A 13,103-nucleotide genomic window follows, 5' to 3' on the forward strand; every position below is an offset into this window, starting at 1 on the left:
CAATGGCCGCCTGTATGCGTCACATTACGCATGCTTAGGTTAATGCTTTGCTTCCACTGTACGCTCCTTGCTTAAACAAGTGTTCACTTGCGCGCTACTCATCTATAATGACCGCTGTAACTATGGTGACAAAAACAAGATGGCTGCCTTTTCTCATGTACATTGAGAGTGAGTGAGGCTGATTGGAGGAATGCATCAGGTGAAGAAGTGTCATGGTCCTTTGAGAGGGAGAGACCTACAGTAGGATGGCACAAAGCTTTGTTAATGCACAATTAAAACAAACTGGAGCAAACCATGGTAACACAGCAGATAGATTTTATTTTCACTACAAAAAAACAAAAAGCCATCAAGAGCATCATTTTAAAGCAGAGCAACATAGAACCCCCCTCCCTCCCCCGACTATTAAGCAGAAGGAAAGCATTTTTAGTCCGGTTAAAGACTAATCCAAATACATCGCTTTCATTTCACGTGTAGCCTCTGTTATTAAAGCATGTACGGAAGAGGGTTGGGGTTTGAGACCCATTCAAAACTTAAACATTCAAAAAAGAAAATGGGGGGGGGGGGGAATATTGCATACTAGGAAACATAATGGGAACCATAAAGGCAAAATGGTCAAACGTCTAGCATGTAGGAAGTTGTGCATGATCCAAACACCACGGTGGGTCATAATAACAATAATTATAACAATGTCTAATGCAAAGTTTCAATGAACCACTTACTAGAAAGGCTATAGTGGTCATGTGATGATTACTTAAAAGGATCGCAGACCAGAAGGCCTGAAACAACTAGTCTTCAATCATCCACAAATGTTAGTCATGATCCAATTATTGTGGTTAATATAGGAGTTTAATGCTTTTGAACTTAACATGATACTGAAATTGCAGGTCCAGTTTGGTTGTAACAGTGGTAGGATAATGTGCAATATTTTGAAGTTGAAAAAAAAAGCCTTTGTGGTCTGCTTCGTAACAGTGATTGCATGACGTCAGCTTGGAGCTAATTTATGAATTGATCATGAAACAGAATACTGCAACAAAATTAAAGCATAATCGTCAAGTCGCTTTCCTGAAAATCGATTTTCGAGAATGCTTGAATCGAATAACAAACAGCCCCCCCCCCCCTCTGCTCACTAATACGAAACAAATTAAATGGCCCTATACATTGCTTTATACTTACATATATCAAATATTGATTATCCTCTCCCACAATACATTCAACATGTAGATCCATAAGCATGAGGGATGATACGCAATGTCTTATCAAGTAGATTTATTGTCATCCAGACTAGGTTATTATAATACAATCCAGAGACAGACCTACATATGTAGCTAGGTTCGAGTTTTAAGCTAGTTCCGTTGAAAAGTGAAATAAAATGACCTTTTCTTGACATATTCTATGTTTTTGAGGGTGGGGTTGGGAAATGCATAGGACAGGATCACTCATCCCTCCTCGGGAGCGTTTGTTGTTTTTTCTCTCCTGTTTACACATGGCTTTCATAGATCACCTGACCAGGCTGTAGCTTAGTAGTAACCTCTGGCTCCACCTCTGCCTCCAACCCCACCTCCTCTACTGGCTCCTGCTCAGAACCCTGCTCCTCTTGCTGCTGCTCCTCCTCCTCCTCCTCCAGGTGAAGGGGAGCCAACGGCGGAGGAGACAGGGGAGTGGGCGTGGCCTCAGCCAGAGCCGGGGCCTCCATGGGCAGCGGGGGGTGGATGGACACCTGGATGGCGATATGCTGAGGCTGCTCGTGCAACGACGCGTCGTCGGAATCCGCTGCAGGGGATCCGGAACGCTCCCTCTCTCTCTCCCGGAGGACGGTGAAGACGTCGCCGGGCCCCACCCCGACCAGGGCCGCCCGGCATCCCGATGCCCCATCCAGGTGGTGCCCCTCTGGGGCCTGTCGGAGGAACGTGTGCCTCATCTCCTCAACCCCCACCACCTCCAGGATATCCTCCATGAAAGTGCGGCAGTTCATGATGAGGGGGGGCAGCGGGATGCTGCGGGCCAGCTCCTCGATGTAACGGGCAAACTCCATGGTTTTGAACTGGGTCACCTTGGCCAGCTCCAGGGTCTTGGCTGACGTGATGATGGGGATGCGCTTGGCGATCTCAAACGCCTTCTGGAGCTTTAGAGTGGAAGAGAATATGGAATATAACCGCATTGGACATGATGGAAAATATTTCACCATTCAAGAATTATTAAAAACATCACATGCCGCAGTTACAAACACACCCCCCAAAGGCACTATATCTGCGTAAGGTCCTCACAAGTACAGTAAGACACGACACAAACCTTCTCGGCGCCTTCTGTGCGGAAGAAGTCATTAATGGCCTTCTCGGTCTTCTTCAGGTGGCTGCTCATCATGCAGAGGCGCGTGATGTTGAGGATCATGATGATGGTGAAGGTGACGAGGCACACGACCACGTAGTAGGCCCCCAGGTCCCCGTTGTGCAGGACCACCCGCATGGTCACCGTGCAGTTGGCGCTGCCGTGCACGTTGGAAGCCATGCACGTGTACTTGCCCCGGTCGGCGAACCTGATGTCGGTGATGTTGAGGATGCCATCGTCTGTCAGCAGCCACTTGCCACCTGAGAACGAGAGAGAGAGCGCGTCGCTGAAACAAACTTTTCCATATCATGCCAGCCTCATTTTTCCTACTCAGGGCCAGTAGTCCAGTCAGGTAGTAAATGGACAACTCCTGACCCGAGTTATCGTAATAATCTACAGGTCATGGTCAATGGTAAAGGATAGACTGAACCAGAAAATATTATGGAACATAGCTAAAAAAAAAATTGTTGCACCATAGAAAACGGGGGCCATTTCCCTTTAAGAACTGTTTGTGGTTCCTTCACATGCATTTCCAGGTTGCAGAAACAGCAGTAGCCAGGCGAAGGGGAAGGTATCTGCTACAGTTTGTCATGACAGTCACGGGTAAGAGCTTTTTATAGCTAGAAGCCCAGGCCATCCTTTCTGCGAAGGCCTTGCATTTTACACTGCATATACAGTGGGGCAAAAAAGTATATAGTCAGCCACCAATTGTGCAAGTTTTCCCACTTAAAAATATGAGAGGCCTGTAATTTTCATCATAGCTACACCTCAACTATGACAGACAAAATGAGAAAAAAAGTCCAGAAAATCATATTGTAGGATTTTTAATGATTTATTTTGCAAGTTATGGTGGAAAATAAGTATTTGGTCACCTACAAACAAGCAAGATTTCTGTCTATCATAGACCTGTAACTTCTTATTTAAGAGGCTCCTCTGTCCTCCACTCTTTACCTATATTAATGGCACCTGTTTGAACTCCGTGTGCTCGCCAGAGGTAGCCTGACTGCCATTAGGTACCGAGATGAGATCCCTTGTGAGACCTTATGCTGGTTCGGTTGGCCCTGGGTTCCTCCTAATGCAAGACAATGCTAGACCTCATGTGGCTGGAGTGTGTCAGCAGTTCCTGCAAGAGGAAGGCATTGATGCTATGGACTGGCCCGCCCGTTCCCCAGACCTGAATCCAATTGAGCACATCTGGGACATCATGTCTCGCTCCATCCACCAACGCCACGTTGCACCACAGACTGTCCAGGAGTTGGCGGATGCTTTAGTCCAGGTCTGGGAGGAGATCCCTCAGGAGACCATCTGCCAGCTCATCAGGAGCATGCCCAGGCGTTGTAGGGAGGTCATACAGGCACGTGGAGGCCACACACACTACTGAGCCTCATTTTGACTTGTTTTAAGGACATTACATCAAAGTTGGATCAGCCTGTAGCGTGGTTTTCCAATTTAATTTTGAGTGACTCCAAATCCAGACCTCCATGGGTTGATAAATTTGATTTCAATTGATAATTTGTGTGATTTTGTTGTCAGCACATTCAACTTTGTAAAGAAAAAAGTATTTAATAAGAATATTTCATTCATTCAGATCTAGGATGTGTTATTTTAGTGTTCCCTTTATTTTTTTGAGAAGTGCATTTAGTCTTTTGAGGTGTCTTATGTCTAGAATTAGCCATGGCGATTGTGTTGTTCATTTGGTTCCGATTCTGAAAGTTTGATAAATTGTGCATATTGACAAGCGACACAAGCTACAACCGCCACTGAGGCTACTAATGGACTAACTGCATGCCTTGTTTTTTTCAATATTTCAAGCAATCTAGGCCTATAAAATACTTGTTCAATCAATTAACTGTAACAAACTGCAATTCATTAATCCATTGTGGTTTTCATTTTGAGTCATAATATGATTCCTATTGAATCAATATTATTTCTTCCTGCAGGACTGTCCTTGAGGCCGCAATACAGGAACCAGCTATTTTGCACTTGAAATCCATTTTGTATCCTAGAACCCCCTGCAGTGGACCAGTGTTTATGACCTTCCTCTAATTACTGATATTATTTTCTTGATGACTTCGAGCTGAACGAATAGGTGGGCAGAGAGGTGTCACTAACTTGTTTATTCCATGGCCGAGTCCCAAATGGCAGTGCACTACATCTGATCAGGGCCCAAAGGGGCTCTGGTCAAAAGTAGTGGGTCCTGATCAAAAGTAGTGCACTAAATAGGGAACCATTTGGGACACAGCCCATTTGTTCAATATTTAAATAGAGGGTGGGGCTAAGGGACAATGGAATCCGTCTGGAAAAATACCACGTGGTGCTTGTTGGTTAACAACAGGGAAACAAACAAGTCGTCATGTAAATGTGGAACCACAAGCAAGTCGCCAGCCAAACATTAAATCATGTTACAACATCTGTTGACTATTGAAATTGGTTCTTCTTTGTCTACTACTACATTGATGTGTGAACTTCTCACTAAACTAATCTTGGTATATCCAATGTATTAAGAAGCTCCGTTATATCGGGGCAAAATAAATGTCATCCAGGCTATATTTCACCATGGGTCTACATTGGCCACTATTCTCCTATCATCACATGAAGTGTCATCTACCATTACAACAACTACGTAGGCATGTTATTAGACTGTGGCTGGATGGATGATTTCATGTTACTCCATATTTTGAAAGCTCATCCTGAGTGGGTTGCTGACACACACACACACACACACACACACACGAGAGAGACAGAAACCGATTCTAGAGCCTGAATAGTGTTGGGCTTGAGACGGAGAATGAATAGCGCAGTGCACACACACGCACACACACACTTAATCCATCAATCCTCCAGCCGGTCTGTTGAGTCTCTAGAAAACCTGAATGGGTACAGGAAATGTATTCAGACACCGGACATACATTTCAATGAGAAGGACTTCTAAATTTATACCCCCGTGTAAAGTGTTCCCAGGCTCACTTCGACGCGTGTGTGGAATCAAGAGCTAACAAACAGCGGCAAAAGCCGTAAAAGCAAAGGAAAGTCATGTTCAACAGGGAAGAAGCGACTCCTATTCGTGGGTTGCACATTGCGTCACGATATTGTTTCGAACAAAGTATCAAATATCTACAGACAGCCTAAGTAGTGGCCGTGACCACCAATCTGCATCCATATAGGCTACAGTAGATAGACTACAACTGAATGAGAGAACCACGACAACATCATATTAAAAGCCATTACCATGTAATGTATCAAGTATCTACAGTTAAGCAGTGGCCGTGACTTTTGAACTCCAACGCTTTGGAAAAAGAGCCAACTGGCCAGCTTTTTTGATTTGTTGTCATATAATAATCATGACGTCTCTCTCCCACTGAGTGAGTCTCTCTCTCTCTCCCACTGAGTGAGTCTCTCTCTCTCTCCCACTGAGTGAGTCTCTCTCTCTCTCCCACTGAGTGAGTCTCTCTCTCTCCCACTGAGTGAGTCTCTCTCTCTCCCACCGAGTCTCTCTCTGTTGTCCACAGTTGGACTTAAAATAGCCTTTAGCCTGACAGTTCAAGTTGGTTTGAGAAAAATGTCTGTAGAACAGCTGCTGATTGTGAGGCCAGAGCAACATCAGGGCATTCTTTATAATTCTACGAACTTGACTTACTTGTCTCGGTGTCTAGCAGGTCTCCGTGCGAGTTGAACCACTGTACACTCGGGTCAGGGTCTCCAGTGACGTTGCAATCAATCAGCGCGCAGTTGCCCTCACGGGCGATAATCTGGTTTACTTTCGAGAACACGAGGGGGACAAATCCACCATCTGCCACCGTACCGTTTTCCGTGCTGTTTCCATCTGAAACCACCGATAAGGTCGCGGTGGCGTGGAGGCTAATAGCGGTCAGTAGAAAGAAGCCAAAAGCGTAGCTGCTTGCCCGATGCATTTTTTTGTCTTCCTGACGGTCGCCTTCACCAGATAAGAGTTTGTCATGCCACTCGCATCTTTATGCTCAATATACTGACAATCTCCTGATGGTGGTAATGAATGGCAATTTGGTATTCTGCTCCGAATCTTGAACCATTCCACTGAAAAGAGAAAGGACAAAGCAACCATGAACATTATGAACAGGCCGTTTGTTTATTAAACATCATTTTGGTTCAGCAGAGAGATCACTTATTAAGACCAGTGCACAATGTCTGACATTTCTGGTTTATAATTAACCCCCTCGACCAAATAGTCTATGACTCTGACAACAACAACAAAAAACACACAAAAACAGGGTTTGACTACCAAGCTAACAATGTGACATTGACATTGTTGTTGCAGCAGACTATACTAGTGCTGCTGGAACAGTGCATTTTGTGACAACATAACTAGAGCTGCAATGTAACATTGACATGACATGCCTGTGTTTTTATTAGGCCCTAGCTACGTTAGTAGTATTGTTGTCTAACATCAGTTACGAGTTTGATAACAATATTAGTATACATCAATAGAAGTATTGATAAGTACCACTGCTAGTTAGTTGACAATTTACATGCAACATAGTAGCTAACAAGTCTAGCGATTTGGGATGTTTTTGCACACTAGCAGCTAACGTAACTGGAGGCAAAATCGCGGGGGTTAGCTATAAAACTAACGCTAACGGGTTGTAAAACTAGCTAGCTTATCTGATATCATTTATAGACGGCACTATATAAACGGTGAAGTAGCTCACATAATACAGTTAGCTCCATGTAAGGTTGGCTAACAGAGAGAAAAAAAAAACTAAAATTAGTCCACTAATGTAAGCAATCATAGCTCGTTCGCTAGTTCACTCGCAATAACCTTATCTTGCCGAATAACGTTTTCCAATAACATCTGATAGCATACTTACAATTTAATTTAGCTTACAGGCGTTAAATCGTAAAGAAGGAGAGATTACCGTGTGTCTTTCGGCCTTTGCTGCATTCCGCTATGTCTTCGACGTCCTCATCGCTCTTCGGTTCTCTCTTGCTCAGCTGGCCGCGTGACACAACATTCGGGTCGCTGCAGCATTCGGAATCCCTACCCGAGTCAAATTACCAACAGGCAGCGAGAAAAAGCTAGGTCAGTCATTGGCCACGCAACAACTTTATGTGATCGTATTAAAATGGATCCACATGCCCAAAGAAACATGATTGGATTAACTACAATAGTACAGTACAGTATCCTACGTGAATGGTAATCATGACTGTGTCATCAGTGGAATTAGATGTAGATAGAAATGTAGGCCATATTTCATCATATTTCATGTTCCCAAAAACTATTTTACATGAATGAAGTCCATTCATGCACTGGGCTGTATAGACTACTTTTAGGACGTTCTGCTTTGTCTGCCCTTTCTATTGAGTCTTAGACTACAGTTCTTCAAGCACTTAACAGAGGCCAGTGTCTCACTCTGTCTCAGATCCAGGCCGTTTGCCATCATCAACCACTGCATTGTTCGATCTGACAGACAGAACTACAGCACTTAAGACTCGTGAAGAGCCCCAAATGCCAGGGCACTTAATTTTGTGGTTCTATTGAATCCTTTGACTTCACTTTGTATATAAAAATGACCGATGAGATGAGTATTAATCAGAAAATAACTAGTTTACAAACATTAAATCAAGACAATTAGTAACTACTCCACTCGCTCTCCACTCCCTCCCCACACAAACAGACAGACAAACAGCCATACTGTTGTGGTCAAAATAATGCATAAAGTTCAGAAGAGAAAAAAACAGTTTTGCTTAACCCAAGTTTGTCAATTTTGCCTTCCGGAGTGGATTATTGACCGACATTGTCACTGCTTTAAAAGCACAAATCAAACTCTGAAATGGACACAGGCTATTAAAAGACTCAATCCATTGATCCATTCATCAATAATACTAGCTATCTCACATTGGCAAGTGTTGATATTGAGGAAAGTGTGTCATTGACCCAATAGATATCCGGAACACAACACAGCAGATTTTCAAGGAACTGGAAGTTCAGTTCGAAGCAGGAGTGAGACAGGGGGTTTAAAACTGTACACAAACACTCACCTTAAGCACCGTACACACAGTGGCCTTGTGTGTCTGGCCTCCACAGCTCGTAAAGCCGCTACATACTGAAGCAGTGAAAACGTTCTAAGTCACGTGAAGTCACAATTTTAAAAAGAATCCCAACAAACAACAGTCCTAACCTTTGTTTAGTCCTGGTGGTAGAAAATGGTAACACACGAGCACACACACACACTGTAAGAACATCTTTTAATGTACTTTCCCTCACCAAAATCATGACAATATAACAGTGCATGGATCAATCAACTGTTACATTTTCTCTAATCTTTACAAATGTATACTGAACAAAAATATAAACGTAACATGTAAAGTGTTGGTACCATTATCAAGATAATCCATCTACATGACAGGTGTTGCATATCAAGAAGCTGATTAAACAGCATGATCATTACACAGGTGCACCTTAAAATGTGCAGTTTTGTGACCCAACACAATTCTACAGATGTTTCAAGTTGAGGAAGCGTGCAATTGGCATATTGACTGCGGAAATGTCAACCAGAGCTGTTGCTAGTTGCTAGTGAATTGAATGTTATTTTCTCTGTCATAAGCCAACTTCAACGTCTTTTTAGAGAATTTGGCAGTGCGTTCAAAAATCAAATCAAATTTTATTTGTCACATACACATGGTTAGCAAATGTTAATGCAAGTGTAGCAAAATGCTTGTGCTTCTAGTTCCGACAATGCAGTAATAACCAACAAGTAATCTAACAATTCCAAAACTACTGTCTTATACACAAGTGTAAGGGGATAAAGAATATGTACATAAAGATATATGAATGAGTGATGGTACAGAGCAGCATAGGCAAGATACAGTAGATGGTATCGAGTACAGTATATACATATGAGATGAGTATGTAAACAAAGTGGCATAGTTAAAGTGGCTAGTGATACATGTATTACATAAAGATGCTGTAGATGATATAGAGTACAGTATATACGTATACATATGAGATTAATAATGTAGGGTATGTAAACATTATATTAGGTAGCATTGTTTAAAGTGGCTAGTGATATATTTTACATAATTTCCCATCAATTCCCATTATTAAAGTGGCTGGAGTTGAGTCAGTGTGTTGGCAGCAGCCACTCAATGTTAGTGGTTGCTGTTTAACAGTCTGATGGCCTTGAGATAGAAGCTTCTTTCGGTCTCAGCTTTGATGCACCTGTACTGACCTCGCCATCTGGATGATAGAGGGGGGAACAGGCAGTGGCTCGGGTGGTTGTTATCCTTGATGATCTTTATGGCCTTCCTGTAACATCGGGTGGTGTAGGTGTCCTGGAGGGCAGGTAGTTTGCCCCCGGTGATACGTTGTGCAGACCTCACTACCCTCTGGAGAGCCTTACGGTTGTGGGCGGAGCAGTTGCCGTACCAGGCGGTGATACAGCCTGCCAGGATGCTCTCGACTGTGCATCTGTAGAAGTTTGTAAGTGCTTTTGGTGACAAGCCGAATTTCTTCAGCCTCCTGAGGTTGAAGAGGCGCTGCTGCACCTTCTTCATGATGCTGTCTGTGTGAGTGGACAAATTCAGTTTGTCTGTGATGTGTATGCCGAGGAACTAAATACTTACTACCCTCTCCACTACTGTTCCATCGATGTGGATAGGGGGGGTGTTCCCTCTGCTGTTTCCTGAAGTCCACAATCATCTCCTTAGTTTTGTTGACGTTGAGTGTGAGGTTATTTTCATGACACCACACTCCGAGGGCCCTCACATCCTCCCTGTAGGCCGTCTCAACGATGTTGGTAATCAAGCCTACCACTGTTGTGTCGTCCGCAAACTTGATGATTGAGTTGGAGGCGTGCGTGGCCACGCAGTCGTGGGTGAACAGGGAGTACATGAGAGGGCTCAGAACGCACCCTTGTGGGGCCCCAGTGTTGAGGATCAACGGGGTGGAGATGTTGTTGCCTACCCTCACCACCTGGGAGGCAGCCCGTCAGGAAGTCCAGTACCCAGTTGCACAGGGCGGGGTCGAGACCCAGGGTCTCGAGCTTGATGACGAGTTGGGAGGGTACTATGGTCTTAAATGCTGAGCTGTAGTCGATGAACAGCATTCTCACATAGGTATTCCTCTTGTCCAGATGGGTTAGGGCAGTGTGCATTTTCCTCCTCTGTCTCTGCTGCTAAAGCCACTTTCTACCACTCTAAATTCCAAGCATCTGCCTCTAACCCTAGGAAGCTCTTTGCCACCTTCTCCTCCCTCCTGAATCCTCCTCCCCCTCCCCCCCCTCCTCCCTCTCCGCAGATGACTTCGTCAACCATTTTGAAAAGAAGGTCGACGTCATCCGATCCTCGTTTGCTAAGTCAAACGACACCGCTGGTTCTGCTCACACTGCCCTACCCTGTGCTCTGACCTCTTTCTCCCCTCTCTCTCCAGATGAAATCTCGCTTCTTGTGACGGCCGGCCGCCCAACAACCTGCCCGCTTGACCCTATCCCCTCCTCTCTTCTCCAGACCATTTCCGGAGACCTTCTCCCTTACCTCACCTCGCTCATCAACTCATCCCTGACCGCTGGCTACGTCCCTTCCGTCTTCAAGAGAGCGAGAGTTGCACCCCTTCTGAAAAAACCTACACTCGATCCCTCCGATGTCAACAACTACAGACCAGTATCCCTTCTTTCTTTTCTCTCCAAAACTCTTGAACGTGCTGTCCTTGGCCAGCTCTCCCGCTATCTCTCTCAGAATGACCTTCTTGATCCAAATCAGTCAGGTTTCAAGACTAGTCATTCAACTGAGACTGCTCTTCTCTGTATCACGGAGGCGCTCCGCACTGCTAAAGCTAACTCTCTCTCCTCTGCTCTGATCCTTCTAGACCTATCGGCTGCCTTCGATACTGTGAACCATCAGATCCTCCTCTCCACCCTCTCCGAGTTGGGCATCTCCGGCGCGGCCCATGCTTGGATTGCGTCCTACCTGACAGGTCGCTCCTACCAGGTGGCGTGGCGAGAATCTGTCTCCTCACCACGCGCTCTCACCACTGGTGTCCCCCAGGGCTCTGTTCTAGGCCCTCTCCTATTCTCGCTATACACCAAGTCACTTGGCTCTGTCATAACCTCACATGGTCTCTCCTATCATTGCTATGCAGACGACACACAATTAATCTTCTCCTTTCCCCCTTCTGATGACCAGGTGGCGAATCGCATCTCTGCATGCCTGGCAGACATATCAGTGTGGATGACGAATCACCACCTCTAGCTGAACCTCGGCAAGACGGAGCTGCTCTTCCTCCCGGGGAAGGACTGCCCGTTCCATGATCTCGCCATCACGGTTGACAACTCCATTGTGTCCTCCTCCCAGAGCGCTAAGAACCTTGGTGTGATCCTGGACAACACCCTGTCGTTCTCAACTAACATCAAGGCGGTGGCCCGTTCCTGTAGGTTCATGCTCTACAACATCCGCAGAGTACGACCCTGCCTCACACAGGAAGCGGCGCAGGTCCTAATCCAGGCACTTGTCATCTCCCGTCTGGATTACTGCAACTCGCTGTTGGCTGGGCTCCCTGCCTGTGCCATTAAACCCCTACAACTCATCCAGAACGCCGCAGCCCGTCTGGTGTTCAACCTTCCCAAGTTCTCTCACGTCACCCCGCTCCTCCGCTCTCTCCACTGGCTTCCAGTTGAAGCTCGCATCCGCTACAAGACCATGGTGCTTGCCTACGGAGCTGTGAGGGGAACGGCACCGCAGTACCTCCAGGCTCTGATCAGGCCCTACACCCAAACAAGGGCACTGCGTTCATCCACCTCTGGCCTGCTCGCCTCCCTACCACTGAGGAAGTACAGTTCCCGCTCAGCCCAGTCAAAACTGTTCGCTGCTCTGGCCCCCCAATGGTGGAACAAACTCCCTCACGACGCCAGGACAGCGGAGTCAATCACCACCTTCCGGAGACACCTGAAACCCCACCTCTTTAAGGAATACCTAGGATAGGATAAAGTAATCCTTCTCACCCCCCCTTAAATGATTTAGATGCACTATTGTAAAGTAGCTGTTCCACTGGATGTCATAAGGTGAATTCACCAATTTGTAAGTCGCTCTGGATAAGAGCGTCTGCCAAATGACTTAAATGTAAATGTGGTTGAGATTGCATCGTCTGTGGACCTATTTGGAGTGGGTCTAGGGTGTCAGGTAGGGTGGAGGTGATATGGTCCTTGACTAGTCTCTCAAAGCACTTCATGATGACGGAAGTGAGTGCTACGGGGCGGTAGTCGTTTAGCTCAGTTACCTTAGCTTTCTTGGGAACAGGAACAATGGTGGCCCTCTTGAAGCATGTGGGAACAGCAGACTGGTATAAGGATTGATTGAATATGTCCGTAAACACACCAGCCAGCTGGTCTGCGCATGCTCTGAGGGCGCGGCTGGGGATGCCGTCTGGGCCTGCAGCCTTGCGAGGGTTAACACGTTTAAATGTTTTACTCACCTGGGCTGCAGTGAAGGAGAGTCCACATGTTTTCGTTGCAGGCCGTGTCAGTGGCACGGTATTGTCCTCAAAGCGGGCAAAAAAGTTATTTAGTCTGCCTGGGAGCAAGACATCCTGGTCCGTGACTGGGCTGGTTTTCTTTTTGTAGTCCGTGATTGACTGTAGACCCTGCCACATACCTCTTGTGTCTGAGCCGTTGAATTGAGATTCTACTTTGTCTCTATACTGACGCTTAGCTTGTTTGATAGCCTTGCGGAGGGAATAGCTGCACTGTTTGTATTCGGTCATGTTACCAGTCACCTTGCCCAGATTAAAAACAGTGGTTCGCGCATTCAAG

General features: G+C 45.7%; 1 protein-coding gene across 1 annotated transcript; it reads right to left on the bottom strand.

Annotated features, from left to right (window-relative positions):
• Positions 1-293: 293 nt before the first annotated feature.
• LOC135516202 (microfibrillar-associated protein 3-like) lies at positions 294-8,397 on the bottom strand. The gene is given in 6 exon segments (XM_064940317.1): positions 294-2,122; positions 2,290-2,585; positions 5,963-6,244; positions 6,247-6,378; positions 7,218-7,339; positions 8,341-8,397. Coding segments are annotated over 4 exon segments (1,260 nt in total). The 5' UTR covers positions 6,284-6,378; positions 7,218-7,339; positions 8,341-8,397; the 3' UTR covers positions 294-1,477.
• Positions 8,398-13,103: the final 4,706 nt, after the last annotated feature.

Source organism: Oncorhynchus masou, chromosome 27 (genome assembly GCF_036934945.1).
Source record: "Oncorhynchus masou masou isolate Uvic2021 chromosome 27, UVic_Omas_1.1, whole genome shotgun sequence".
Taxonomy (NCBI): Eukaryota; Metazoa; Chordata; class Actinopteri; order Salmoniformes; family Salmonidae; genus Oncorhynchus; species Oncorhynchus masou.